This window comes from Podarcis filfolensis, assembly GCF_964270895.1.
Source record: "Podarcis filfolensis genome assembly, chromosome: 10".
Classification (NCBI taxonomy): Eukaryota; Metazoa; Chordata; class Lepidosauria; order Squamata; family Lacertidae; genus Podarcis; species Podarcis filfolensis.
Window position 1 is genome coordinate 2,261,984 of NC_139612.1, and position 26,856 is coordinate 2,288,839.

General features: G+C 43.9%; 2 protein-coding genes across 10 annotated transcripts in view; one reads left to right on the plus strand and one right to left on the minus strand.

Annotated features, from left to right (window-relative positions):
• The window catches only part of FRMD4A (FERM domain containing 4A), a 426,455-nt gene that overhangs the window by 135,393 nt on the left and 264,206 nt on the right, over positions 1-26,856 (minus strand). For 8 of the 9 annotated variants that reach the window (XM_083574960.1, XM_083574962.1, XM_083574966.1 and 5 more), the window contains one exon: positions 264-358. In XM_083574960.1, coding sequence (XP_083431086.1) covers positions 264-358 — 95 coding nt within the window. Of the gene's footprint in view, positions 1-263; positions 359-10,368; positions 10,539-26,856 lie in introns of those variants that run through there. The other variant, XM_083574961.1, reaches the window with a different exon arrangement.
• LOC310744223 (uncharacterized protein) overlaps positions 17,515-26,856 on the plus strand; it is a 70,246-nt gene continuing 60,904 nt past the window's right edge. Inside the window, exon 1 of the mRNA XM_083575361.1 lies at positions 17,515-18,377. Coding sequence (XP_083431487.1) covers positions 17,567-18,377 — 811 coding nt within the window. The 5' untranslated portion in view covers positions 17,515-17,566. The remainder of the gene's footprint in view (positions 18,378-26,856) is intronic.

A 26,856-nucleotide genomic window follows, 5' to 3' on the forward strand; every position in this document is an offset into this window, starting at 1 on the left:
TGGCTCTTATCCATTACCGAGGCAAGTTACTGGTCCAGCACTTCCACTGCCTCACTTGCAGATGTAAAGGAGAAAAAGAGCTGAGTGACATCAGCATACTGCTGACAACGAACTCTGAACCTCCGGATAAACCCACCCAGTGGTTTCATGTAGATGTTAAACAACGGGGGATAGAACTGAGCCCTGCGGAGCCTCACATTAAAGGTCTTGCCCATTTCTTCCAAGAATTAGGAACCTTTGTGCTCTGATCCTGAAACACTTACGTCTCATCTGTGAAGGCAATCCCGAAGTATTCCTTCTCTTTCAGGTTGAAATGAGATGCCACCAGGTCTAGCAGCTCCTTGGCCAAAAGCTTTGGCTGCAAAGAAAAGAAGAAGAAAAACACATGCTCAGCTAGAATGCATTAGGTTGGAAAGATACAAACAAAGGAAAGATACAGAAGATGCAAACAGGAGGAAGCTTGTTGTGTCTCTTGAAAGAGTTCAGTGATGACTTCAAAAGCCACGTGCACAGTGACACCATGCAGCTAGAGCTCCTGACGAAGGCCAGCTGAGCCAGGCTCCATACAAATTCAGATATTGCAGCATTGTGCTCTGCACCTGGCAATGCCTGGTAGCTACAGCTCTGCTGCAATCCACATCCTTCTGTAAATAACCAATTATGTTGCACAGGCAGAAGGACTGGCACCAGCATTTAAGCTTGCATATACACACAGCTCCCTAAGTGGAGTGTATGTGCTTGGACTACAGGCTCTCCTCTTGATCAGCTGCATGAATGCAGTCCGATAATCCTTTGTCAGCTGAGCTCAGTGGTAGAAGCAGTCACTGTAGCCTCACACAATTGATCGCATTGTGCAAAGGAGATCCTTATCAAGCCACATCTCACAGTTCACCAGTTTTCTTTTCTCCTATAGCTTTCACCAGGCTGGAATGAGGTGGGATAAGCAGGGCTGGCTCAAGACATTTTGCTGCCTGAGGCGGAGGACAGGATGGCAGCCTCCCCCGAGATACATACAGAAACCAATTGGATTGGTGGTTGAATCTTACTCCAGTACTGGTGAAAGGACAGAATTTTTCACTGCACTCGAGGGCAGCAATCTAGCTGCCTACTGGATGGGCCACAGGGTCTCACAGCTCTGTCCATTCCCCACACCTCAGCATCTGCCGCCTGAGGCTGCTGCTTTACTCTGCCTCATTGTAGGGCCAGTCCTGAGCACAAGAGAGGTCAACATCAGCAACATCTGGAGGGCCACAGGTTCCCCACCCTGATTTATAGCATACATGGCAAGTTGCAGAAACAGAACCATTAGAGGTAGCAGGAATCGTAGGTCTTCTGTCCTCGTCAAAGGCAGAATTCTGTATTCCAAACATTTGCCCACTCCTCTGTAAAACTTAGCTGAAGTGAGCAAAGTCTATAGCACTGTAGAACAAAGTATATAGATGAATGTTATATTTAATATAGTATTACACATTCTGGGGCACAGCCATCTGACACAGAGTCCTAGCAAGGCCTATAGGGTCCCACAAATAATAATTAGCACTTAGATAGTGCCTTACTGTAGAGAACAGTAAAGAACCACTCACTAGGTCAGTGAATAAGAAATGACTCCAGATGACTGGACAGGGTAAGCTTGGCAAAAGCCTCCTTCTTCCCACTTATATAACTTATGTAGGTCTGGGCAGCTTAAGAGAACATAACACTTGTGTGTAGATTGATGTGCAAGGCTGCTTCAGAGTGTGAAGCACTTCCTGATTTGCAGTTCAATATGCAATCTTACACATGCTCAATCCAGGAATAAATCTCACTGAACTCAGCAGGACTTGGTTCCAAATAAACATACCAAGAATCAACCTGGTGTCCAGTCACTACACCACAGAGGCTCAGCTAATCTCCATCATCACTTAACTTTAGCATACTATGCTTTAGAAGGTTTGAAGCACACCCCCCCTTATATTAATTTAGCCCCCCCCTTACAGCAACTCTGTAAAGTAGATTAGATCAGGTGGTAGTGGTGAGGGTGGGATTTTAGACTCAAAGAAAATGGCTTGTCTCAGGCCACTTTCTGAATTCATGGCAGGGAGGAGGGACTTCCTAGCTCACAGCTCAGTCTCTTAAGAACTGCACTACAATAGCATAAGATACTTCACACGATTTAGCCCCTAAGAAATAGCAAACCCAATAAATGCAAAGTACTGCTTGTTGTTTCTGTGGCAAGGATACTCCAATCACAAAATATGCAGAGATACTATAGATCCCAGTGTGATGGGGTTCTCCCACCTCCCCGCCTTCTGTTTCCCCTGTTTTCTACCATCTGCAGTTTTGTAACAAAACACTCTTGGCTACCACTAAATTTCCTTCCTGGCTCATAGTTGAGCAGGGGTTGGGTGGTGGAGGGCTCAAAGAGCTATGCTCCTAGAACTACTGCAAATGCACATCTCTTTTCAAGCATTCTGGATCAGATAAGAAAGGATAGCCCTTTCCTTGGGAGATGAAAGGCAGGGAGGGGAAACAATAGATGAGACAGAGCCTGCACTGGCTGCAGGCCAGGTTAGTTACTGGCTCAGAATCCCAGAAGGGACATAAGATTGTGAAGTTAAGCCATGCTAGTCCTCTCCAAGATTACTTTCTGTCCTAAGCTTTGCTTGCAGCTGCGCAAACTTATTGTCCTTTTCAGTGTTCCTGGCTCAAAACCTTAGATGCTTCTCTGAGTCAGGTTGATCAGTTTCAAAGAGTTTGCAAAGCTGTTTATAGACTGCTATGTCTTTGGAAGAAGAAGTGTGGCTTCTCCCTTACTATTACTGTGGGTCTCCTCTCTCTGTCTCGTCACCCTAGTATCCCTGACTTTATTTAGCAATAAATAGAGCAGCCTTATATTAATATAACAAGCTAGTAGGTAAGTAAGTAAGTAAGTAGGTAAAAGCCTTACACAAAAGTTCTCTTTGGAATAGTCTGCTAATTCCAAATGCTAGCTACTCCAAAGACAAAATTTTGGCACACATGGGCACTTTCATATACAAAACATAGTGTATTTTTAAAAAGGCATTTGCCATGTGGGGGGGGGGCAGGGGAGGAAGTATGTTGTTTGTAACATACTATCAAACAGATGCTGATGACAGTCACAACAGTCACACTGACTTGTATCCAACGCTGATGATGCTTCTCAGGGCTTTTCCCGCTATGCTACAAAAATCCGCAGAATACTAGTAAGTTGGCTCAGATGAGTCCATGGCAGGACACAGAAGTGAAAGCACATCCCGCAGGGAATGGCAGGGCTATTTTACTGCCATAAACAGCCTTTCAAGGTGCCTCAAATTTGGCACGGCATTGCTACACATGTCCCCTATTTTTCACAATTCTGTGATGATCTGTGCACAACATTTAGGATGGATGGACCCATTAAAGTTTGGTCCATCCCAGTTTTACATGGTCCCATTTCTGTGTTAATTTGAAAGAGAAAAGGTCCCCCCCCAACCCCCTAGAACTTAAAAAAGTGGTTTGAGGGCTGCAGAGCTGCATCTGTCATGTAACAATTCTTTTCTGGACCTTTAAAAGCTGTAGAACCAATCATTCAGCCTGGAGTAGGTAGCACACAAGACTCCTTTGCTTTGAATACAATGGAACAAGTATTTCAAGGAGTGATGGAATTGGATGACATTGTGTTGCTCTCAGAGGCAAAGTACAGGGGGGAAATTGGCTGCCTCCAGTTTTTGCATGGGGGCAGCCATGCTTTTTTATACAATTCCCTCTGAGAGTGACAGAACATAATCAAGTTCCGTCACTCCTAGGAAGGATTTGGTCTACTTTATTTAAAGTGCCTGCAACAAGGGGCTCCATGTGCTAGCCATCCCAAACTGTGAGCAGCTAACAGAGGGAGCACTGAAGCCCTCAGATTCCTTGCAAAGGGATCTGCCGGGCTGATGATTCTGAAGTGCACACAATGGAATCAGGTGAGTCTGCTTTGGAATCAGTCCTGCAGATTCCTCCTCCATCCCTGCACAACATGCAATCTTTCCCTTCATGACAAAGGAGTATGGAGTGAGGGCTTGCAAAGTTGCTGTTTCATTCCAACCACCAGTTAGTTAGTTAGTTAGTTGTGTGCATGGTGTGATCCAGTTCAGGCAAAGGGCGAAGAAGCAGTCAGGCTTGCACCGAATCCTATTGCATCTAGCATAGCTGTGGCTTCATTTTCAACTGACCATTGCTCTTATTACTGGAAAATCTACAGAGTTATTAACCTACAAGAATTCTCAATAGCCCACCAACATCTACGATCTGAAACACAAAAGAGAAATAGAAGAGCTTTTCTGTTTAGGCAAGCTGCTGCTTACAAGCCTGTCCATCTATATGCATGCATACATATTGTGCTTAGTGTACTAGACACATTGCAATTAGGATTACTTTTTAAAAGATGACTGTCATATGATCTAACAAACAAAACACAGAATGGATAAGGAGTAGGAAAGGAAACAAATGAACAAACCAGAACAAATGTTTTATATGCATCATATCAAGACTCATCTGGCTGGGACAACTCAATCAGATGGGTGGAATGATGATGATGATGATTGCTAGAAACAAATACTGTAGGCAGGAGGGAGAAGGCTAAGGGGAAGAAGTAGGGTTAAAATGTCATTTGTCTGTTTACACAACCAAATAAAACCCAGTAGTGTTCAATTATGGTGTTGTTTGGTCACAAACCTGTGTATATATGCACATACACCAATTAGTTTCCGGGCCCAATTCAAAGTGCTGGTTTTGACCTAAAAAAAGTGTTAAACGGCCCAGGACCACATTACCTCAAGGACCGCCTCTTCCCATATGAACCCACCTGGACCCTGAGATCATCTTCTGAGGCCCTTCTTTGTGTGCCTCCTCCGCAAGAGGTCAGGAGGGTGGAAACACGAGAACAGGCCTTCTCTGCAGTGGCTCCCCATCTGCGGAATGCTCTTCCTAGGTAAGTTCACCTGGCACCTTCATTATACACCTTTAGGCACCAGGCAAAAATGTTCCTTTTCAACCAGGCCTTTGCTTGACTTGATTTACATCATATACCCTTTTGAAAGAATGCTGGCTCTTTTGGGGGTTTTTTATTGGGTTGTTGGTTTTGTTTTGATTTTTTGTATTTTATATTTTATGTGAACCTGGGACCTTTGGGTATAGGGCAGTATAGAAAACAAACAAACAAACAAACAAACAAACAAACAAACAAACAAACAAACAGTGAGCTCAGGTGTACCTGGATCACCCACAGCATCAGCTCCATCCTTGTGGAGAGAAAAACCAAGAATAGTAAGGCTGCATTCTCCTCTCTGGAGAGACCTGAGCCTTGAAAGTTGTAGCCAAGATAAGCTGATTGGTTTTCACTCACGAGACAAAAGTGATGAGCAATGACCTCCTTTCATGCAAGTCACACAAATGGCTCATTAGAAGCATCAGCAGCATCTTGCAGAATCTGTTCAGTTTGTAATTAAATTTCCCCACTTTTTGTTTTCCAGAGGCTTGTTTGCTTTTCATTAAACAAAATGCTTTGCATCATTGAGTGTTTGCTGCCACCACAGAGACTAACTTCAAGAGTGATAGAGGTTTGGGGAAGGGGAGGAAGAGTAAGCTAACCTTGCTTTCCATTCTCATTTGAATCCTATAGGGTGGCAGGGTCATGAAGGACGGCAGGAGAAATTGTCCTGTTCCACATATCTAGTGCCTTATTTGTCAGGGAGTCTGATACTCAACCGGCTGCTATTTCCATGGTCAGTCAACTAGGGCTAGCACCATAGAGATGCAGGAGTAAAGCAAAGGCACTACCTGCATCCTGGAGAATCATGACCATAGGTAGCTTTCAGTTCAGCACCAGAAGTTCAGCCTCTGTGTTAGTCTAGTCTTTTTCTGAACTCTGGGAGTCAAGCAACCAGCAAACTGTTTTGCGCTTGCCTCGCAAACCAGTATTTGGAAATTATTTCCTGTGGAAATCACAATACATTTAAAGAGCTTAATTTAAAACAATTATGCATTCAGTGTATTAGATAAACACGTCAACTAGGAACTTGATACTTTCACCATCAAATCAACTAATAACGAAAAAGTATACTCTTCGCAGGCATATACTGTTCCCTCTAACAGAAAACTCAGGTGGTTGAAAGCCTAACAGTTTAAAAGTGGAAAGGAACCACCTAAATATAAGGTTGTGGTTTCTACAAACTTGGAGAACTTCCTAGAAGTAAAGAAGTGTGCAAGTTAAAATGAACTTTTTAAGAAAAGCTGGGGAAACTGCTAGACAATAACCGATGAGGTTACAGAATGCTGGTGGTAGTCTACAGAGAGTGGGGCAAGAGTGGTCTGAGGAACCAGAAGCCAGGCAACCTGCGAGAGTCTATGGGAGCTTCTAGACAACCTGCTTATTAAGCATTAAATCCTGATTTGTCTGTGGAGAGCTTAGATAACACCCAAGCAAATGCAGTTTCCCATCACTTATTAAAAAAAACCACACCAAATCTTTTTGGGGGGAGCGGCTTTATTGTGTAACTGATCAAAATCAGCTATACTTACACAACTTGATTTTATCTGTACAGCTGCTGACCACCTGACAGCTGTGTGTCCAACTAACATGCAATTGGACCTGGAAAAACACAGAATGGGGGTGGAACGGGGGCAGGGCTGGGTGCAATGGGACTGGGCACACTGACATGCACTCTGCTGATGCATGGGGGCAGGAATGGAGCCCCTGTGCAAAATGGTTGCTGCCTGTATGCAATGGCACCCTGCCTCAGAACAGCAGCAGTCTGGAAGCAATCTGCGGGTGAGAGCAATTCAGCCACAGAGAGCGGTGGGAGAATCTGCCTCTTTCCCTTTCTCTCAGTGTCTCGTTTCTTCAGTCTTAAGTTCATTTCTCCACATTTCCACATCAGTTGGGAATTCATCAGCGCTTTAGTGTGACAAGTTCCTAACATTCGCATATTTGAACGAGATTTCCCCCAATACACACATTTCTGCAAAGAAATTTCCGTTAATGCAATGTATTTTTTAATGTTATTTTCATGAATAGATGGATTTCTCTGCACATTTTGCCCCAGTACATACATGTTTTGTACTTGTTACTCGACTGCAGGAAAATTTTCTGTATTGCAAAATTCATAGAAATGCAGATTTTGAAGGGGGTGGGGAGCTGTGTTTTGGCTTGCATATTGTTTCAGAAGTTGTAAAGTAGGCAGGTTTGCCTTTATTGAGAATTGAATCAGATTTCCCCCACAGCCCTAGTCACAGAAAGTTCGAAGGGAGAACACATTTCCCAAGGTTTCAAAGCAGAACTCAAATTGTACCATACAGGAATGTTCCAGGTGGAAGGGGAAAAAAGCAATACTTTTCCCCCTTCGTACCACTCAGCTGTAAAGTGTTCAGAAATGGATCTGGTAGCAATATAAGGGACAACAGGAAAAAGATTGGGAGAAGAAAAATGTGTCATTTATTCCATCCTTACTCTTGAACTCCCTCCCCACCAAGTGAGAGGCCTGGATTACAAGGAGACACACTGCTGCTCTGCTGTAGCCCACTTACGGTGCACAGCAGAATGCTGAAGCCAACACAGAGAGCTGCCCTATTCCAAATCAGACCATTGGTCCATCCAGCTCAGTGTGGTCTACATTTGATGGGCAACAACTATGCAGGATTTCAGACATTTCAGCCCTACCTGTGGAGCTCCTGCCAGGGATTGAACCTGGCACCTTCTGCATACAAAGCAGAAAGTCTCTCACTGAGGCGCAGGCTTCGGTGAATGAGCTTACTAGCTTCCAACTTCTCATTACCTTATGTGACTTGGAGGGCAACATTCTGACATGGGGAGCCTGTTTCTACTCGGGCAAGTGTCCATATCAGTTTCTAGGTGCAGAGGCTGGAGCCAGAGTCAATGATACCAGCAGAGCAGTGGGACTGGAGCAGTGGCTCTCAAGTTAACTCAGCAAAGACCCAGAGGAGACTGAAGGGCTTATATAGCCACTCCCTTTCCAACTAGTCCACTGCTGGGTGATGGCTTCCTCATCCTGAGTATCTTTCCTCTACAGTAGACCCAAACTGGTACTCGAAGGGGCTTCCTGTCTGGTCCACACACCCCTTGCTCCTGAGTCCTGGAGAAGGGATGACCAAGGCGGGGCTCTTCAGGCTGCCTTTGGATTGGTGTGGGTTTCTTCACATAGGAGTGGGATTCTGCTTGGCGCCCCATGCCTCCATCCCTGAAGAGTCCTCTCCAGGATCGGGACCAGCCACGATCCTCCCCATCTCACATGGAACCCTACTTTTCCAGGGTTCTACTTTACCTGGGGTGCTGAACCAAGTAGGATCAGGCTACCCACACAGCCACTCTCCAGTTTGCCAAGGGCATGGGGTGGCTGTGGAGCTTGCAAGAATGTTCCTGCACAAACACTCCTCAAGCTTCACCACTTCCCTGAATGCCTGAAGGGGGCTTGTGCACTACTTCCCACTACAGGCAGCAGCATTCCACCAGACATTTCAGACTGGCTGCCATTTGTCTTTCTACTCCAGGGTGCTTTGGTGGATGCATGGACTGCTGGAATCTAATTCACTGTGGGAGGCATTTTGCTGTCAGTCATTCACTGTTCTTTTTGTGTCAGGTTTTGTTCTTCCAACGCAAAAGGAGCCTGTTTTTCTTTTAAATTGTATGGTATGTTTCAAAGAAAACAGAGGATGTAATCTATATATAATGCAATAAGTCAATCAGTACAAATGTTACAGCAATATGAAATGATGGTCCTCGCAGCTATCTTTGCATTAGGGTACAATGTAATAATAGTGTGTAAAAATCCACTCAGGCTGAAGATTTGAGCTGCAGGGCTTTGCACAAAGAGCATTTTCCATTATGGGATAGGTTTGCCCTTTAACAGACTGCAGGCTATTCAGGGAAGCTGCAATTGATTTGTGTGAAAAATTACTCATCAAAATGTAAGGGTGGAAAGGAAGACTATTCTCTCTTAATTGAAAAATAATTGAACTTTGTAACCGTTATGGTTAAATGAAGCAAACAGTCTTCACACAAAAGCTGGGCAATGCTTATTTCAGAAAGTCAGAGGTAGGCACAGAACTGCATGTCTGTAAATTGCACAGAAAAGTGAAACTATTTCCTCCTAACATATACCTTGGAGGACACAGGGGTGAGTTTGACTTTAAAGTTCAGTACCAACGAGGGGCACTGGCTCCTAGGGGCCGAGACCTTTTGCCCCCCTGTATTTTGGAGGTAGGGGCTGCCCCTCGTGTCCCAAAAGTGCAGAGGTGAAGCACAGAGCCAAGGTGTGGCGTGGCTGCAGTGGCTCCTCCTCCTGCCATGAAGGGGAGGGAGGGTCGAAGCAGCCTCTCACCAGTGGCAAGAGGAGGTGGAGGAGGAGCCGCTAGCCAGTGAGCATCACAGCCACTAAATTCAGCTCTGCCCCCAGCTCCTCTGACATCACATGACACCGGGCGTCACATGCACAACTAACATTGGGACGTCACAGGTGTGACGTGGGCTCCCTCAGTAGCCCTTGGAAGCTGGCCTTTGTGGCACCAGCACTTTGAATTGCACTCAGAAATGTACTAGGAACATTTTGTTTGCTTGATTGATTTCTATACTGCCCTTTATCAAATGATCTCAAAGCAATTCACAAGAAAAAAATACAATATAATATAAACACACAAGAATAAAATACACTATAAACACACAAATAAATAGTTAAAACAGAAGCAACCAAACAACAACCTCCTCTTCCACAAACAAAATTCAAAAGGCTGCAGAATATTAATATTAATCAGCCAAAGGCTGATTAAAGAGGAGCAGTTTTAACATTAACATATATAATGAAGGCACCAGGTGATTTTCTCAGGGGAGAGCATTCCACAAATGGGGAGCCACTACAGAAAAGGCCCATTTTCATGCTGCCATCCTACAGATCTCACATGGAGGAGGCACACGAAGAAGGGCCTCTGATGATGAACACAGATTTCAAATCAGTTTACATGGGGAGAGGCAGTCCTTGAGGTATTGCAGTCCTGAGAATTTAAGACTTTATAGGTTAAAATCAGCATTTTGAATTGGGCCCAGAAACTAATTGGTAGTCAGTGCAGCTGGGCCAGGATCAGTGTAATGTGCTCAAATCATCTTGTCCCAGTGAGCAACCTGGCTGCTGAATTCTGCACCAACTGTCTTCAGAGGCAGCCCTATGTATAATGTGTTGCAGTATTTCAGCCTAGAAGTTACCAGAGCATAGACAACAGAAGTTAGGATACTCCTATCCAGATAGGGGTGCAGCTGGGCCACAAGTCAAAGCTGATGGAAGCCAATTGAGCCGCAAGCGATAGCAAAGGATACAGGAATACCCACAAGCTACATACCTGCTCCTTCAGAGGGAATGTAACCCTATCAAGAGCAGGTCATCTCCCAGCCATCCGGTCTAGGGAATCACCCACTAGCAGTGCCTCAGTCTTATCTGGATTGAGCTTCAGTTTGTTGGCTCTCATCCAGTCCATTGGACATTGGTCCAGGACATCCAATGAAACACCTGCAAATCTAAAGGAGAAGCAGAGTTGTGTATCGTCAACGTATTGCTGACAGCATACTCCAAAACTCTGGATGACCCCACTCAGCTGTTTCATGTAGAAGTTAAATAGCATAAGGGATAAAATTGAGGAACTCCACATTAAAGCCTCCACAGGGCTGGAAAGCATTCGCCAAGCATCACCCTCTGGGAGCGACCATCCATGTAGGACTGGAATCACCGCAAAGCAGTGCCACCCCCGACTCAGACTGCTACTCCAGAAGGATACCATGGTCAATGGTATTGAAAGCCACTGAGAGGTTGAGGAGAATTTACAGGGACATATTTATCTCTCCTGACAGAGGTCCTCATGCAGGGCGACCAAAGCAGTTTCTGTGCCAAAACCAGGCCTAAACCCTGATTGAAACAGATCTAGAAAATCAGTTTCTTCCTACAATACCTGGATCGGTTTCTTCCTACAACCACCTGCTAAAGAACCTCACCCAAGAAGGGGAGACCAGCAACTGGCTGGTAGTTACTTAGGTTTTCTGAATCCAGGGAGGGTTTCTTAAGGAGTGGCTTTACCACTGCCTCCTACAAGCTGCCAATAGGTCCTGTTCTGAAGGTTTACACATCTTGCCATTAGTCATTTGTTCATCCTACCCTTTTCAAACTTCGCTCTCCAAACTGCAAGAAGTCTTAAAAGTGGGTTTGTTGTGCTAGGGAGAAAAAGCCCTTTAAACCACTTTAACAGCACAAACCTAAAGTTCTGGTATGTGTTCGAATCCATCCCACAAAACAGTGGAAGTGTGGAGGCCACATTGTATAATACGCCATTTGCATGGGTGGAACGAAACAGGAGGAAGAACAGTTGAGCTGGAACGGCTTCTTGTGGTTGGAACTTTTAGAAATGGTTTTGCTTTCTATTCACCAGCTTTAGCATCAGCAAATTAACCCTCTTGGTCAGAGCATCCCATTCCGCAGGGGAATGTGCAAATCCTAGGCCACCTGCCTTCCTGTCTGGCAGCGGGACCCAAAAGAAGAGGAGAAAGAAACAAATGGCTGTGAGATGCACACACCCACTTGGCACACAGCCTCACCGCAGCACAATGATGCTAACATGTCGGCAGAATTAGCATCTCTCAGAGCAGCACAGTGTGCCGAAACGCACACGGCACTTCTTTAGCTATGACGCTCTCTCCCCCCTCCTCTTTGCTAATGCAGCTAAAACAAAAACACCACATGCTCCTGCCTCTAAGGTGCAGCAGAAGTAGAAAGCTTTACTGTTCCTAGACTGTACCACTTCAGGCAGGGAAATCACATGTTAAAATGCCCTTTCACAGAAAAAAAGAAAACTTCCTGCACATAGAAAACTAGCACATTAGAAAGAAGACTGTCTAGGAAATAACTCTTCCCTCTCACATGCTAACATTCTGCATGGAGGATTTTTTCCCTAAGTGGCAATTTAAACATTCAACACCTGTTCCTCATTTGCAGAATGAATGGCCTCCTTCACGAAAAGATGGCACCACGTGATTCTGCTGCACTTGTAGATTAGCAAGCAGGGATTGAGTGGGCCCGCAACTTCCATCCACTTTACGTGCGCTATCAGGTCACAACAACCGTGTCCAAAATAAGGATGCATTAGAATCAAAACATCAAAAAATTGAGCTCCCCCCCGCCTTTGGATATTTACACATGAGGTATTAAAGCATTCTTTGTATTGCCAGTAATGTGACTGTGAAACCTATACTGGTCAGAATCAGGTAACCTAATCCACCAATTTTTCCCAGTTTCCACATATGTATGCAATGCTCAAATGCTGTTTTGTTTCTTTCTTCCCTACCTTTCTCTTGCATATTCCCCATAGGTATCTACTGGCAGCATAACTATATCCGGGAACTCAGGGTTTGTGCCAAGGCCAAGAAATTGACCACAGACTTAATTACAAAGTGAACAGCTCACGATGGGGTAGAAATTTGATTCAGTTTACATTTGAAGGTGAACCTACATAATTTGCACTTTTTGAAAGAATATGTGAACCAAAACAGAGCCCATTTTTTGAAATCTGCACTCTGGTGAATTTTGCAATACAGTTCCCCAACCAAGTAATGTATACAAAAATGGAAGTGGGTGGTGCTGTGGACTAAAACCACTGAGCCTCTTCGGCCTACCGATCGGAAGGTTGGCAGTTCAAATCTGCACAACAGGGTGAGCTCCTGTTGCTCTGTCCTGGCTCCTGCCAACCTAGCCGTTCGAAAGCACACCAGTGCAAGTAGATAAATAGGTAAAGCTGTTGCGGGAAGGTAAATGGTGTTTCCGTGCACTCTGGCATTCGCCACAGTGCTCCGTTGTGCCATAAGCGGTTTAGTCCTGCTGGCCACATGACCCGGAAAGCTGTCTGTGGACAAACGCTGGCTGCCTCAGCCTGAAAGTGAGATGAGTGCAGCAACCCCAGAGTCGCCTTCGACTGGACTTAACTGTCCAGGGGTTCTTTACCTTTACAAAAATGCACACACTAGGATAAAGTGTGTATAATGTACAAAAATGCACTGTATTAGGGAAAATTGCTTTGGAAAAATGTGTGTTAGTAAAATTTCATACGAATGTGTATATTAGGAGAAGATTGCACTAAAACACAGATGATTTTTCATGGACTTTTTCTTAAATAATTGAAAACTGGTGTGGAAATGCAGAGAACTGAGTTTAAGACTGGAAAAATGAGAGAAACCAAGATTGACAGATTTGCCCACCACCAGGTACATTTTAGGGTTCTAACTCTCTCCTTCAGCAAGCAAAAAGTCCTAATTCAGACCGATGTAAAATCTGAAGTTGTTTCAGTGCCATGGCCAGGTCAGCATTTACTCTGCTAAACAGCTGAGCTAAGTGGCAGGGATTCAACCTAAACTTGCTTTGGATCAATATCTGCATACCAGTGCAAAATTACCTAGGTCCACGTTTCTGGGTCCATGCCTGTCTCCAGTGCTCTTTCTCTAGAAAAATAGGTGCCAGTACCCAACACAAAGTTGTGCAGTAAGTGCCACACTTTTTAACAACAAAAAAGAGTTGCCGGTACTGTGTACCCTTGAATACCCCCTGGAAAAAAAACACTGCCCATCTCTCATGCTCTAACAGGGAGACTATCTTGTACAGAATCTGGACACCAAAGGAACAGTCAGTCGAGTTGCCCAAATAAGTATCTTTCAAAACCAATCCAATTTTTGGGTAACATTTTGAGAAACATTTCCCAAGATTCTTCTGAAACAAGGGTAGAATTGTAATTTAAGGTATGCTGAAGAAGCATATACAGTAATTATCAGTCTTGTGGCCGTGAACAGGGAGGGGGCTTGAGCCTCCAGACTGTCAGTATTTTGCTGGAGAGATGCACAGAACCAGGTTTGTGCATCTAAAGTGGATCTTATTACTCTAGTGCAGGGGTCAACAACCTTTTTCAGCCGTGGGCCGGTCCACCATCCCTCAGACCATGTGGTGGGCTGGACTATATTTTTTGGGGGGAAATGAACCAATTCCTATGCTCCACAAATAGCCCAGAGATGCATTTTAAATAAAAGGACACATTCTACTCACACTGATTCCCGGACCGTCCGCGGGCCGGATTGAGAAGGCGATTGGGCCGCATCCGGCCCACGGACCTTAGGTTGCCTACTCCTGCTCTAGTGGAACAAATTTACTTGTCCACTTTTCATGTCACTTCCCAACAACAAATCCGAATGAATGCTCACTAAAGACTGGACATTATCTAAGCAGTTTGCAAACTTTTTGTAAGCAAATAAGGAAAAATACTCATTAAACAGGTCATCTGGAGAAGCACTAACTCTGTACCCCAAATATGCTTTCTTGTTTGGGATTTTTTCATGCCTCCTCCCCCCACCCCCATTTTATAGAACTTCATATTCTTCCCTGAAACTCAGTCTGGTGGAAATTTGGTAACTACAGTAATAGTACAAGGAATTGGTTTAAAAGTATTTAGGGGAGAATACCTGCCTATTTCATCTAGATATTCTGAAGATATGTAATAGGTGAAGTCAAGAAAATTGTATTTAAAATTGTATTTAACATTTTTAAACCACCCAACTGTATCATGCATGGTATTATTACAGTGGTGCCTCGCAAGACGAAATTAATTCGTTCCGCGAGTCTTTTCGTCTTGCGATGTTTTTCGTCTTGCGGAGCACGGTCAGTCGCAACTGCGCCTCTTCAAGCGGTTTTTTTTTAAAAAGGAAACAAACTCGCAAGACGTTTTCATCTTGTGAAGCAAGCCCATAGGGAAAATCGTCTTGCGAAGCAACTCAAAAAACGAAAAACTCTTTCGTCTTGCGAGTTTTTCGTCTTCCGAGGCATTCGTCTTGCGAGGTACCACTGTATTATTATTATTAAGAATTGATAGGCCACTTGATTGTAAGAAAGACTAAGATGCTTTATTGTACAAAAATATATAATAAAACATTAACCTAATTGATATAATTTGTATAAATAGTATTTAAAAAATTTCAAAGCTTTATTGAAAACAATAGTAACCTAACAAACAAACAAACACAGTAACTTCCAAGTGTCAGGAAAGGTTTGCCCAAAGAAAACTGTTTTAAGCATTGCTGTGACAAGAAGGCCGGGAGCTTCAAAAAATGAAGTCGCCAAACAGCATATTGAATTTTTCCCCCTTCGGCTTCATCTAAAAGGTTTATTTCACGGTTTGTCAATCGTATTTCTTAAAAAAAAAAAGTCATTTGGAAACAACAAATGGAGATAATCATCTTTCATTTGAAATATTTCACCATAATGCTGCAGAAAAAAATTAAAAGCAGACTTAAGGCAATAAAATGATTCCTTGCACAACTTATTTATCTCTTGGAGACAGCAAGCCTCTGTAGTGCTCAAACTCACCTAATTTCAGATCAATTCTAGTCATGCTTAGCTACCTTCCTTGCAAGGTTGAGTGGTCTTTGTCCCTCTTTCTGATCGGGGGAGAGGAATATCACATTTGGGGTGATGTATCATTAATCTATTTAAACTAAAGTATTACTCACACAACATTTTTGATCTGCCACTTTTTCTGAATGTAAAACATTAAGAGTGAAGATAGAAAGATCTGCAGGGCAATGGGGCTTCATCAAATTCAGCCTATGCGTAACTTTTCCCATTCAAGGTCATGCTCTGTTTAAAAAAAACACCACATTTTGAGATTCCACTGAGGGCAAGCAAAGTCATTTGCAGGAAATATTTCCCTCACTCTAAATATGAGGCAAACATCTGTGACCCCTTTTAAAGAAGGATTGATCATACCAAAGGGGGGCAGAGGAAGCGTTTCAACACTGTCAATAATTTTCACAAAAATACATCCTACTCAGTTCAGATCTTTCCATAGTGCCTCAGTCCACCACAAAATAGGACTGCTCACATAGAACAAAGAAGTCCAGAAGAACTATGGGTTATCCCCACACCAGGGGTGGGAAAGCTGTGCCTCCCCAAATGTTGCTGAACCACAAGTCCCATTATCCCTGACCAGGGGAAATGCTAGCTCAGGATGATGGCAGGATTGGCAACGGAAGTCCAAAAACAGGGGCCACAGGTTTCCCACCTCATGAATTAACTGAACCTGATCCTCCCAAGGGGAGGATCTTTGAACAACACACACACAGGCAAAGGCAGCTGGGGCTCTTGATGTTCAGCTATGCAGCGCATCCGCAAATGAGCCCAGACAATGGCGGCAGAGGCTCCAGAGACAGATGTGGCCTCAGAGATCGAAAGGGGCAAACAGAATTTCCGAATGAGGAAGGCCAAAGTGCAACCTGCATTTACCCATCTACAGGGATTATACCTACAGCTTTCTGCAGTAAATGATGTAATTAATTTCTAGTTTAATTTACAAAGCAGGCACCACTGAAGTCCTAGTAAGTATGTGAAGGATTTTATTCATTCACTTTGACCAAATTGGTTTGTTGTTCAATGTTGCCAAATGCTGCAGTTGCATTGTAGCTTTACAGGCTGCTTCACATATTAGTTTAGTGAACCCACAGTATATTTGCCACCTGTTTTCATGGTGGGAGGGGCCTCATCTTTCTAAATGCCACTCCCACATGCTATGGAGAGTGTCCTCACAGAGTACATCTAGTGAGCGCCCCCCCAGCCTTTATCAACTTGGTGCCCCTCAGGTGTTTTCAGCAGTTGTGACAAGGGAGCACACCACAGCAGTGCTGGCTGGGACTGATGGTCACTGTAGTCCAAAACACCCTAAGAGCCCCAGGGTGGCAAAGGCTGCCTGACAGAATTGCAGGGTTCACTATGAAAAAAACCACGATGGGTGCACTAATTTTCTACCACCTTCAAATCCCAGGTGTTTTGATAGGACAGTCACTGAATGGAGTAGCTCACTCATTCCTGGCCCCAGTGGCTGACTAGCAGAACACAGATATAGGCACTCAGAAGGTCTCAGGTTGAACCCCCAGCACCTCTGGTCAAAAGACTCTCACTGAGGCAATAGGACTGCGGGAGACTTATGCCAGAGACCTTGAAGAGCCACTGACTGACAATGGATGTAGACTGGGCTAGGTGAACCAAATGGTCTGACTCAGTAGAAAGCAATTTCATTTGCAGTTTCTGCTTAGCCAATAACAATCAGCAGAAAATAATGATAGGCAATCTGTTCCCAAACTGGTCCTTTAGTTACTGCAGCACAAGATGAGACACATCCCACAATCTGAAATGGTACAGCCCAGAAATGGTTGTACCACATGATTCTGCCGCATGTATAGGTCGGTTCAAACCACTGTGAGAAGGGAAATGTTCAGGATTGTACAGCACATCTGTACAAGAAATTGGCAAGAAATTAGGTGATGTCAGGCCTGTGGCATTCAAGAGTAGCACATGCTGGTTCTTCTTGCATACTGGAAGTCTTACTTCAAGTATAATAGTTCCTGTTTTAATGACACAGATAGAACAGGCTGCATTCCCTTACATTTACTTATAGGGTTATTGACTGTTTGGCTCCAAAGCGCCCTCTCCGATTGCATGGAGCCCGGACAGCCCCGTGGTTTTCCATGGATCTGAGGGCAATGAAACAATCGTTGAGACGGCTAGAGCGCCGGTGGCGGATAACTCATTCCGAATCTGACCGGACACAGGTTAGAGCTCAACGTCGAGCCTACCAAGTGGCGATAGCGACGGCGAAGAAGAACTTCTTCGCCGCCTCTATTGCATCTGCAGAAAACAGCAGCAGGAGACTTTTTCAGGTGGTTCACAATTTAGCGGAACCACCTGCAACATCGGGGCCCAGTACGGGCCACATGTTCTCCTGCAATGATTTTGCAAAGTTTTTTGCAGATAAAATCACTCAGATTCGGGAAGAAGTAGACTCCACCGTGGGAGCAGGGCCGGGGCGGGAGAGTGCTAGAGTTCTGTCTAGTCAAGTTGAGTGGGATCAATTCCAATCTGTTACCTCCGAGGATGTGGACAGGCTGCTTGGACGAGTGAAACCAACCACCTGTCTCCTGGATCCTTGCCCATCCTGGCTTATAAAAGCTAGCTGGGAAGGACTGGGCGATGGGCTTCGTGGGGTGGTGAATGCTTCCCTCCGTGAGGGAGCCTTCCCAGACCCGCTGAAAGAGGCGGTTATTAAACCGCTTCTTAAAAAACCATCTTTAGATGCGGCCACGATGGCCAACTATCGCCCAGTCTCAAATCTTCCATTCTTGGGCAAGGTGATTGAGCGAGCGGTTGCCGAACAACTCCAGGCACGCCTGGAAGAAGCGGACCATTTGGATCCCTTCCAGTCGGGATTCAGGCCTCATCATGGGACTGAAACTGCCTTGGTCGCACTGGTTGATGATCTCCGGCGGGCTAGGGACAAAGGTGAGAGCTGTTTCCTAGTTCTGCTGGATCTTTCAGCGGCGTTTGATACCATCGACCATAACATCCTTCTGGACCGTCTTCAGGGGCTGGGAGCTGGAGGCACTGTCATACAGTGGTTCCGCTCCTTCCTCCTGGGCCGTGTTCAGAAAGTGGTGTTGGGGGATGAGTGTTCAGACCCCTCACTTGTGGGGTGCCTCAGGATTCTGTCCTCTCCCCCATGCTTTTCAACATCTATATGCAGCCGCTGGGAGAGATCATCAGGGGGTTTGGGCTGCGTGTTCATCAGTATGCGGATGATACCCAGCTCTACCTCTCTTTCAAATCAGAACCAGTGAAGGCGGTGAAGGTCCTGTGTGAGTGCCTGGAGGCGGTTGGAGGTTGGATGGCGGCTAACAGATTGAGGTTGAATCCTGACAAGACAGAAGTACTGTTTTTGGGGGACAGGAGGCGGGCAGGTGTGGAGGATTCCCTGGTCCTGAATGGGGTAACTGTGCCCCTGAAGGACCAGGTGCGCAGCCTGGGAGTCATTTTGGACTCACAGCTGCCCATGGAGGCACAGGTCAAATCTGTGTCCAGGGCAGCTGTTTACCAGCTCCATCTGGTACGTAGGCTGAGACCCTATCTGCCTGAGGACTGTCTCGCCAGAGTGGTGCATGCTCTGGTTATCTCCCGCTTGGACTACTGCAATGCACTCTACGTGGGGCTACCTTTGAAGGTGACTCGGAAACTACAACTAATCCAGAATGCGGCAGCTAGACTGGTGACTGGGGGCGGCCGCCGAGACCATATAACACCGGTCTTGAAAGATCTACATTGGCTCCCAGTACGTTTCCGAGCACAATTCAAAGTGTTGGTGCTGACCTTTAAAGCCCTAAACGGCCTCGGTCCAGTATACCTGAAGGAGCGTCTCCACCCCCATCATTCTGCCCGGACGCTGAGGTCCAGCGCCGAGGGCCTTCTGGTGGTTCCCTCATTGCGAGAAGCAAAGCTACAGGGAACCAGGCAGAGGGCCTTCTCGGTAGTGGCGCCCGCCCTGTGGAACGCCCTTCCAGCAGATGTCAAAGCGATAAACTACCTGACATTCAGAAGACATCTTAAGGCAGCCCTGTTCAGGGAAGTTTTTAACGTGTGATATTTTACTGTATTTTTGGTTTTTATGGAAGCTGCCCAGAGTGGCTGGGGTGGCCCAGCCAGATGGGCAGGGTATAAATAATAAATTATTATTATTATTATTATTATTATTATTATTATTATTATAGTCTGCAGTTATCAGATTGGCTCCTATGAACCCATATCTTACATGAAAAACACTAGTTTGGGAAATTAGCAACATTTCTATTGTGATCCCTTCTGGAGACAATTGTGAGCTACAGACAGAATAACACCCACTGTCATGACTTTTGGGGAATTTAGCAATAGCCAATGAGATCCAATTATTAACTGTACATCCTCTAGGGACCTGTAATAACCAAACCAGAGTTGCTATTGATTAATTTATAAATCTTGAAGCTAAACATGAACAACATACAGTTTAACTGGCAAGAGAGAAAGCCCTTCACAAACTTAGGCTCGAGTTACCCTAGTCTCTCTTTAGTGGTTTGAGAACCATGCAAATATAATAACGAAGAAAGGGAGTTTGCTTCATGGTGGGGGGAAATAATCTTGTTGTGAGTGACAAAGTTTCCTTGCTCCTTTTGAAAACAATTTTAAAGTCTAGGGCATGTGTGCTCTTACGTCAGAGGAAAGGCACACACACCGTTCACTGAAAATATGACATTCAGAAGGGAATGAGGATGATGAATTCATAATGATGAAGTGAATTAATTAATTAATTAATTGTCTGCTTAGCTGTTCCACTAAAGTCAACAGGCCTAAAAATCCCTTAACTTTGGCAAGATCATTGGCAATATGCATTACACTTGTAGGAACTATGAATGTAAAGATTCTTGGGCAATGTATACATCTAAAGTCAGTGCTTGTGTTTCTTGATGAAAAACTAGGGGGCAGCTTCCATGAATGTCTATGCCACACCACCTTTGATTCCCTGAAAAACCATTGTCTCCAACCTCAGATAGCTCTCCATGCCGTGAACTGATGGAATTTCTCCAAACTGTCTCCACACTCCCTATGCTACATGTTTTTCGACCAGCCAGGGAGGTTGAAACATGACCATTCTTTGTGAAACACGTTCACACTTTGGGAATATGGGCTGCAGCCCTGCTGAGGCCTGGAACACTTTGTCATGACCAGAAAGGTTGGTTCTGAGATTTATTTTAAGAGGGATGCATAAATCTGTCTCGGCTGTGCCAAAATTTCTAGGTTACAGGAGGAAAAGGGAATAGCAACAGCTTCACAAATCAAAAGGCCGAAAGGTATTAACATATGGCATGCATTAGCAAAATGGCTATTGAAAGGAAGGAACATAAATTAGCCCCAAAGGCAGCTAGATGGTTCTTCTAAACATCACAGGAGAACATTCTTCTTGGAAACCATGAATACCCTGTTCTCACTTGCAAGCCATTCCTGCCTCCCTCTCTCTCTCTCTCATCCCTCTGGCTGTCCCACGACCCTAATTCTTGCAATCTATTCCCATGTGATGGCTTAGCTTTTCCTCATGACTGAGGAGTGAATGGACACAAGGAAATAACATTCCTCCTTAATAAAGATCCAACAGGCAGGGGAAAGTAAACAAGATGAGATGCTTCAAACACCCCAAAGTCTAAATTGGAATGAAAAAATAGATGAGTTGAAATTTTGTTTAAGAAAATAAACATAAATTATATCCCCCGCCCCGCCTCTCTCTCACAGACACCACAAAACAGACAGAAAATGCAACAGGATTTGAGGGCACCCAATAACAAGAAAACTGGGTGGAATTAAGCCTGACAGGCAGGCATCAATGCCACTTTGAAACAGCCTTCAGAGCACAGCACTGAAGGAATAAGATATCGGAAAGATGTTAGGCTGACAGGCACATTAGATTAACAGCACATCTCTTGGGCTGGACAGGGCTTGCTATTACAGCCCTAAGCATGGAACACCCAGGGAACATTGGGCAGTTTATCAGCACATTGGTTTAAAATGCATGGTAACTACAATGCAGATTCGAGCCAAGCAAAGTAGTTGACAACTGCATGGTCTTTATCTTAAAGGTGCAAATATTCGTAGAGTCTGTGAACTTCTCAAATTATCTGGCAAAATAGTTGTACTATTTTGGTTCTATTGCTTACAGCAAATTTAAAACAATTGGATTGTGTCTAATAAAATGTATTGAGTCCAATCCAGCCATGATGATGTAATTTAAGTTCTACTGGTTGGTAAACTGAAGCATGTGTTCAATTCTCTTCCACTGAAATAAAGGGGATATAATTTGGTTTATTCTGCTCATATTCCTTGCAACAATGCCATGGAATTAACATGCTTGGCTATTATGAGTCACTTTCAAGTTCAACAACAAAAATTACACACTTCTAATAGAAACAGAAAATGAATCTACCAATCTCATTTCATACGTAATTCATTAGCAAAATCTTCAATAAATGAAGCATACTACAGACTTCTCCTACCTACCACCCACTCCAACTTAGTTTAGCTTTAAAAAACAGCCTTCTATTGGAGTCTAATTGCGATGTCCCAGGGGGTGATTGGTGGGGGACACACATCTCACCAATGTGAAAATGACTCCCTTACCACAACTATGCTTGAAAAAAGTCTCCTGCAGGCTTTTTTCAAGATTCATTGATGTGGGGAAGGCGGAGAGGCAAGAAAGAGCCATTGTAGGTCAGATGACACAGCCCAAGAACCACTTCCAGCACAAAGGGAGGCAGTCCTCCATCCCTGAAAAAATATTCTGCAAATTGTTTCATTACATAAGTTGAGACTGTTGAACTAACAATTAGATTTTGTCAGAGGTACTAATATATTTATGACATTAATGAAAAAATATTGACTTAAAGAAAATTCCCAACAACAGCTATTATTTTGCTGCTGAACAACAGCGGTTTCAAATTTCAAAGATTGAGCTTTTGTAACATCTTAGGAGAAAGTTCTGACATTAATGGAACATGGGCCTGAATTATTATAATTTTGGGCTTCTGCCATATAGACTTTTTTTAAACCATTAACATAAAATATTTTTTAAAGTTTCCTGTATGCCTGCATGAAAGAGAGGAAGAAAGATTGATGATACCAGAATCTAGTCTATTCTAGCACTACCTTGACTTGTCTAGGACTAGGCAAAGGATTTGGCAAATGTAGTGCTCTCTCGCTCTCTTCCAAGCCTCCCATTCCTTCTATTATATCTGTACATTTCCCTAAGTAATGATGCTGGTCAAGACTAGTGCTATGGTCACTCTAAGGGAAAAGTTGTTTTTGTTTTACTATAAAAACAGTGGTCTGCTCAACAGCCTAATGATGTTATGATGGTGCCCAAGGCATGAATGATGGATGGATGGATGGATGACAAGACATTTGGATGGGTAGAGACAGATTAGATAATCTGTTTGTTCCCTGCTTATCTGAAAGGCTCTTTGTGCAGAAGAAGAGAGGGAAAAGAAGTTACAAGTGACCACATGTCCTGTTCCTCATGATGAGGTAATGCAAGTTGTACTTATTTTTAAATATGACCCAATTCTGAGCCAACAGTCAGCTTCTCTGTCCAAGCAATTAGGAAAAGCTAACCATAAAAGCATCCTGACATGTCATATCACAGCAAGCAGAGCAAATGCTACAGGGAGGATTTTGCCCTGCATTTCTTCCAGAAGTTGGTGGGGGTTGGGTGGGTGGGAATCCTCCTGTATCTCCATAATAATGCTTTGCTTTCCAGACAGTGAAATTACAAGTCTCTACAGAGGACAAAATGAACATGTCCCTGGAGGACAGAGAAGGACGCGGAGAAGACAAAAGCTGGAGAATGGAGGAGAGAGAAACGCATTCAGGCACCAGAACTTCCTAAGTCCCCCTTAGGAGCAGATATTCCTTCCAAGAATGAGGACAAAAGCTCAGACAGAAAACTAAGGAAGGATGAATCAGTCAATTTTGCTTTCTCTCAGTTTCTCATTTTTCCAGTCTTAAATTCAGTTTTCCACATCAGTGTGAGTTCTTTTTTTCAGTGGAAGAGAATTGAACACATGCTTCAGTTTACCAATCAGTAGAACAAAGTAGTTGACAACTGCATGGTCTTTATCTTAAAGGTGCAAATATTCGTAGAGTCTGTGAACTTCTCAAATTATCTGGCAAAATAGTTGTACTATTTTGGTTCTATTGCTTACAGCAAATTTAAAACAATTGGATTGTGTCCAATAAAATGTATTGAGTCCAATCCAGCCATGATGATGTAATTTAAGTGTTTAAGGGAAAACAAGAAATGCAAAGAATATACAAAATTTGAAAAAATTGAAATTTGAGAAAATAATTATAAAAGGGGAGATAAAAAAGAAAATACAAAATGGGAAACCAGTGAAATTTATAAAATATTAGTAGAAATGGAGGGTCAACTTCCTTGTGCACTGCAGCCTCCCTCCACCTGCGGGGGCAGAGGTGGTGCGGTGGGCACACTGCGCACCACGGCCTCTCTCTGCTTGACCCGGAGAGGGAGGAGCCACGGCTGGCAGCCTCTCTCCGCTGCAGCAGAGCAGAGCGCAGGGCATCCCAGCCAAGGGGTGGGGGTGGGGGCAGCTCTCTGCCGCCGACTCTCGACTCTGCCCCGAGTCAGATGTGACCCGGTAGCAGAGCGGAAGTGGAGCTGCGTCTGGGCGCAAGGGAGCTGCCTCGGTGGCTTCCTTGCACACCAGAGCCTGTTGTGGGAGCACCTGGTTGCGCCCCCTCCAGAAAATGGACCCAGGGCAACTGCCCCCCCCCGCCACACCTCTGCCAACCATGTATCTGCTTAAAAGCAAAGCTATATATTTGTGTGAATGGATGAGGGTTGCATCCAGAATAGTCGTTTATTTACTTTACAAGCATTTTAATTAGGTTCCTGTCAGAGAACCTTGCTATTTTCACCCAAAATAGGAATTCTTCTAGTAAGAGTGACTATTTCACATTATGAACAGAAGTTTTGTATCTCAGCCTGAAAACTCACCTCTCATGCTGCTTAATGCCAATTTCATTTGTCTTTCTGTAGAGCTGCACTTCCAGTATAATGTATGGCTTTACATTATAAAGCACTTGGTAATAGCAGACCTACAGTGTATATACTGAAATCCTATTTCCACTTACATTTCAAGTCAATTTGCCGTGTTTCACTTCTCACACTCAGCTGTTTTTTTTTAAATGGAATTACAAAAGATCCAACATGGTGAAAACATGAATTGGGGAGTTAAGTGTAACCAGGTCTCATAGAATAGAATCATAGACTTGGAAGGGACCCTGAGATTATCACTAAATTCACATATAAATTCAGATATTGTTTTTACTGAGAGAAAGTCTACACAGTCAATAGCAGGTGCAACCTCAACACTCTATGTAGGAAGTGTGTTTGCCATGGGCAGACTGGGCATCTGGCCTCAGCCTGTGGCATCTCTCCAGGTTCATTTCCTTGGGGCACTTGGATTGCAATTTATCTCTTGGAGTACCAGGTAGGTGTGTGGGGCTACTTTGTTCTCTCATAGTCTTTGTTTGTGGCTTATTATATTCTGCCTGATACAGCTTAACGAAGAAGTACATGTACATGAAAAAAATAATTAAAAGCACAACTTGTGAATGGTGGCAACAGCTCTAAGGCCGTAAAGGCAGGCTGTCGGATGGGCATCTGGGTTCTGATATTGGCTGCATTCATCCTTGAAACTTCATTTTCAGGCCTGTAAAGAGCTGTGGTCTTTGCCTCTTTCTCTAATGGAGTGGTTCTCAAACTTTTTTCTCTGGGCCACAGCTTCAAAATAAAAATTTGCTTGCGCCACACTGAATTTTTTATTGGTAAGAAATACATTGGAAAACAAAAAGAAACAACTCCTAGCAGTGCTTGAGTTACAACATAGAACATAATCCACTTTATAATATTATCATGGGACATCCAGAAATAATAATAATAATAATAATAATAATAATAATAATTTATACCCCACCCATCTGAAATGTATAATGCAGCTGCATAAGACCATAAATCATTCCCAAAACAGCAAACAAAAACGTCAAACAAAAAATCAGCCTTTTACCAATGTATCGTAACTATGTATGCAAACTCAATGAGAGGTATGAGTTTGCTTTTGCCAGGTAATTTCATTTATATTAGGTCTAATTTAAGACAAACAAACTCTCATCTCTTCAACACAAATAAACCTTTCTCTTTTCTGATCTTTTATATTTGTTAGAGTTGAAAATCCCTGTTCACAACAATATGGCATGGAGAACTGTAGAAGAATAGCCAATGCTCTTGAAGAGAGGCATGGATACTCTTTTCTGCTATATATCCCCACAAAAGTTATGTTGACTATACTGCACAGAAATGAATAAATGTTTCTTTGTCTTTGAATCTTCCCACCACACTTGCCATCCTCTCCTGACACACCAGGTGGTGCACCTTTGAGAACCACTGCAACCACTGCTCTAATGGAAGGTGTGCTAGCTGTCAAGCATGCAAACAGGCCTGAGATCTGAGTTCCCCAGATGTCACTTCTCCTTAACCTTGAGATCCAGTAACTGGAGTCTGCTGCAAAAGACACACACTTAGAATTAAAGAATTCCAAGCAAGCAGTTTGTTTTGAGTACCAGAACTGAACAGAGCTCACAGTCCTTCTACACGAAGATCCACTCCTCACTACTCCAAGCTTTTGACATTTTGACAATATAGTTTAGGGCAGCGGGGAATCATTTTGTTACTGCCATTAGGAGTCAGAAATCCTTACCAATCTACTGCAAGCCACCTAGATATCTATCAGTACATCCCAATCTACCTTCTACTCACCCCTGCTTTAAGAAACACATAGGTGACTATCACTGCCTTTGAGACGTTTAGAGGATTCTCTCCAAGATCAAAGGCTGCCAACTCAAATAATATATAGCGGCCCCCAGGTAAGATCTGCCCTCACATAATCGATCCCATGACACAGTTCATGCACACCATTTGAATGGCCATGCTGGCCAAATGATTCAGGCAACGAAGGCAGGCGGACTTACAGAGATGTGTGACCTTCTTAGAGAAACAATGACCACTACCAGACAGGCAGAAAATGCTTAGGAAGATCAAGGAGAACTGCAAATAGTGAATGGGCTGGATATTTAAGAGATGCAGTGTAAAACTAAAATAAACTAATACATATTCTACTTCTAGTTAATATTTCTACTTGTCTGAAATATCAAAAAGTTCTCTTTACTGCACATTTCCCCTGGCGCAAGGTCAACGATAGAGCAGCTGGCACATTCCTCTGGGATGCTACTTCCTCCCCTCCTTTCTTCTTCTTAAGTTCTTTTCCCACCGGCACTTTAAGCAAGGGAATCTGGATGAATCAGGTTAGCCCTGCTGGGTTTCATTAGTTTTCAA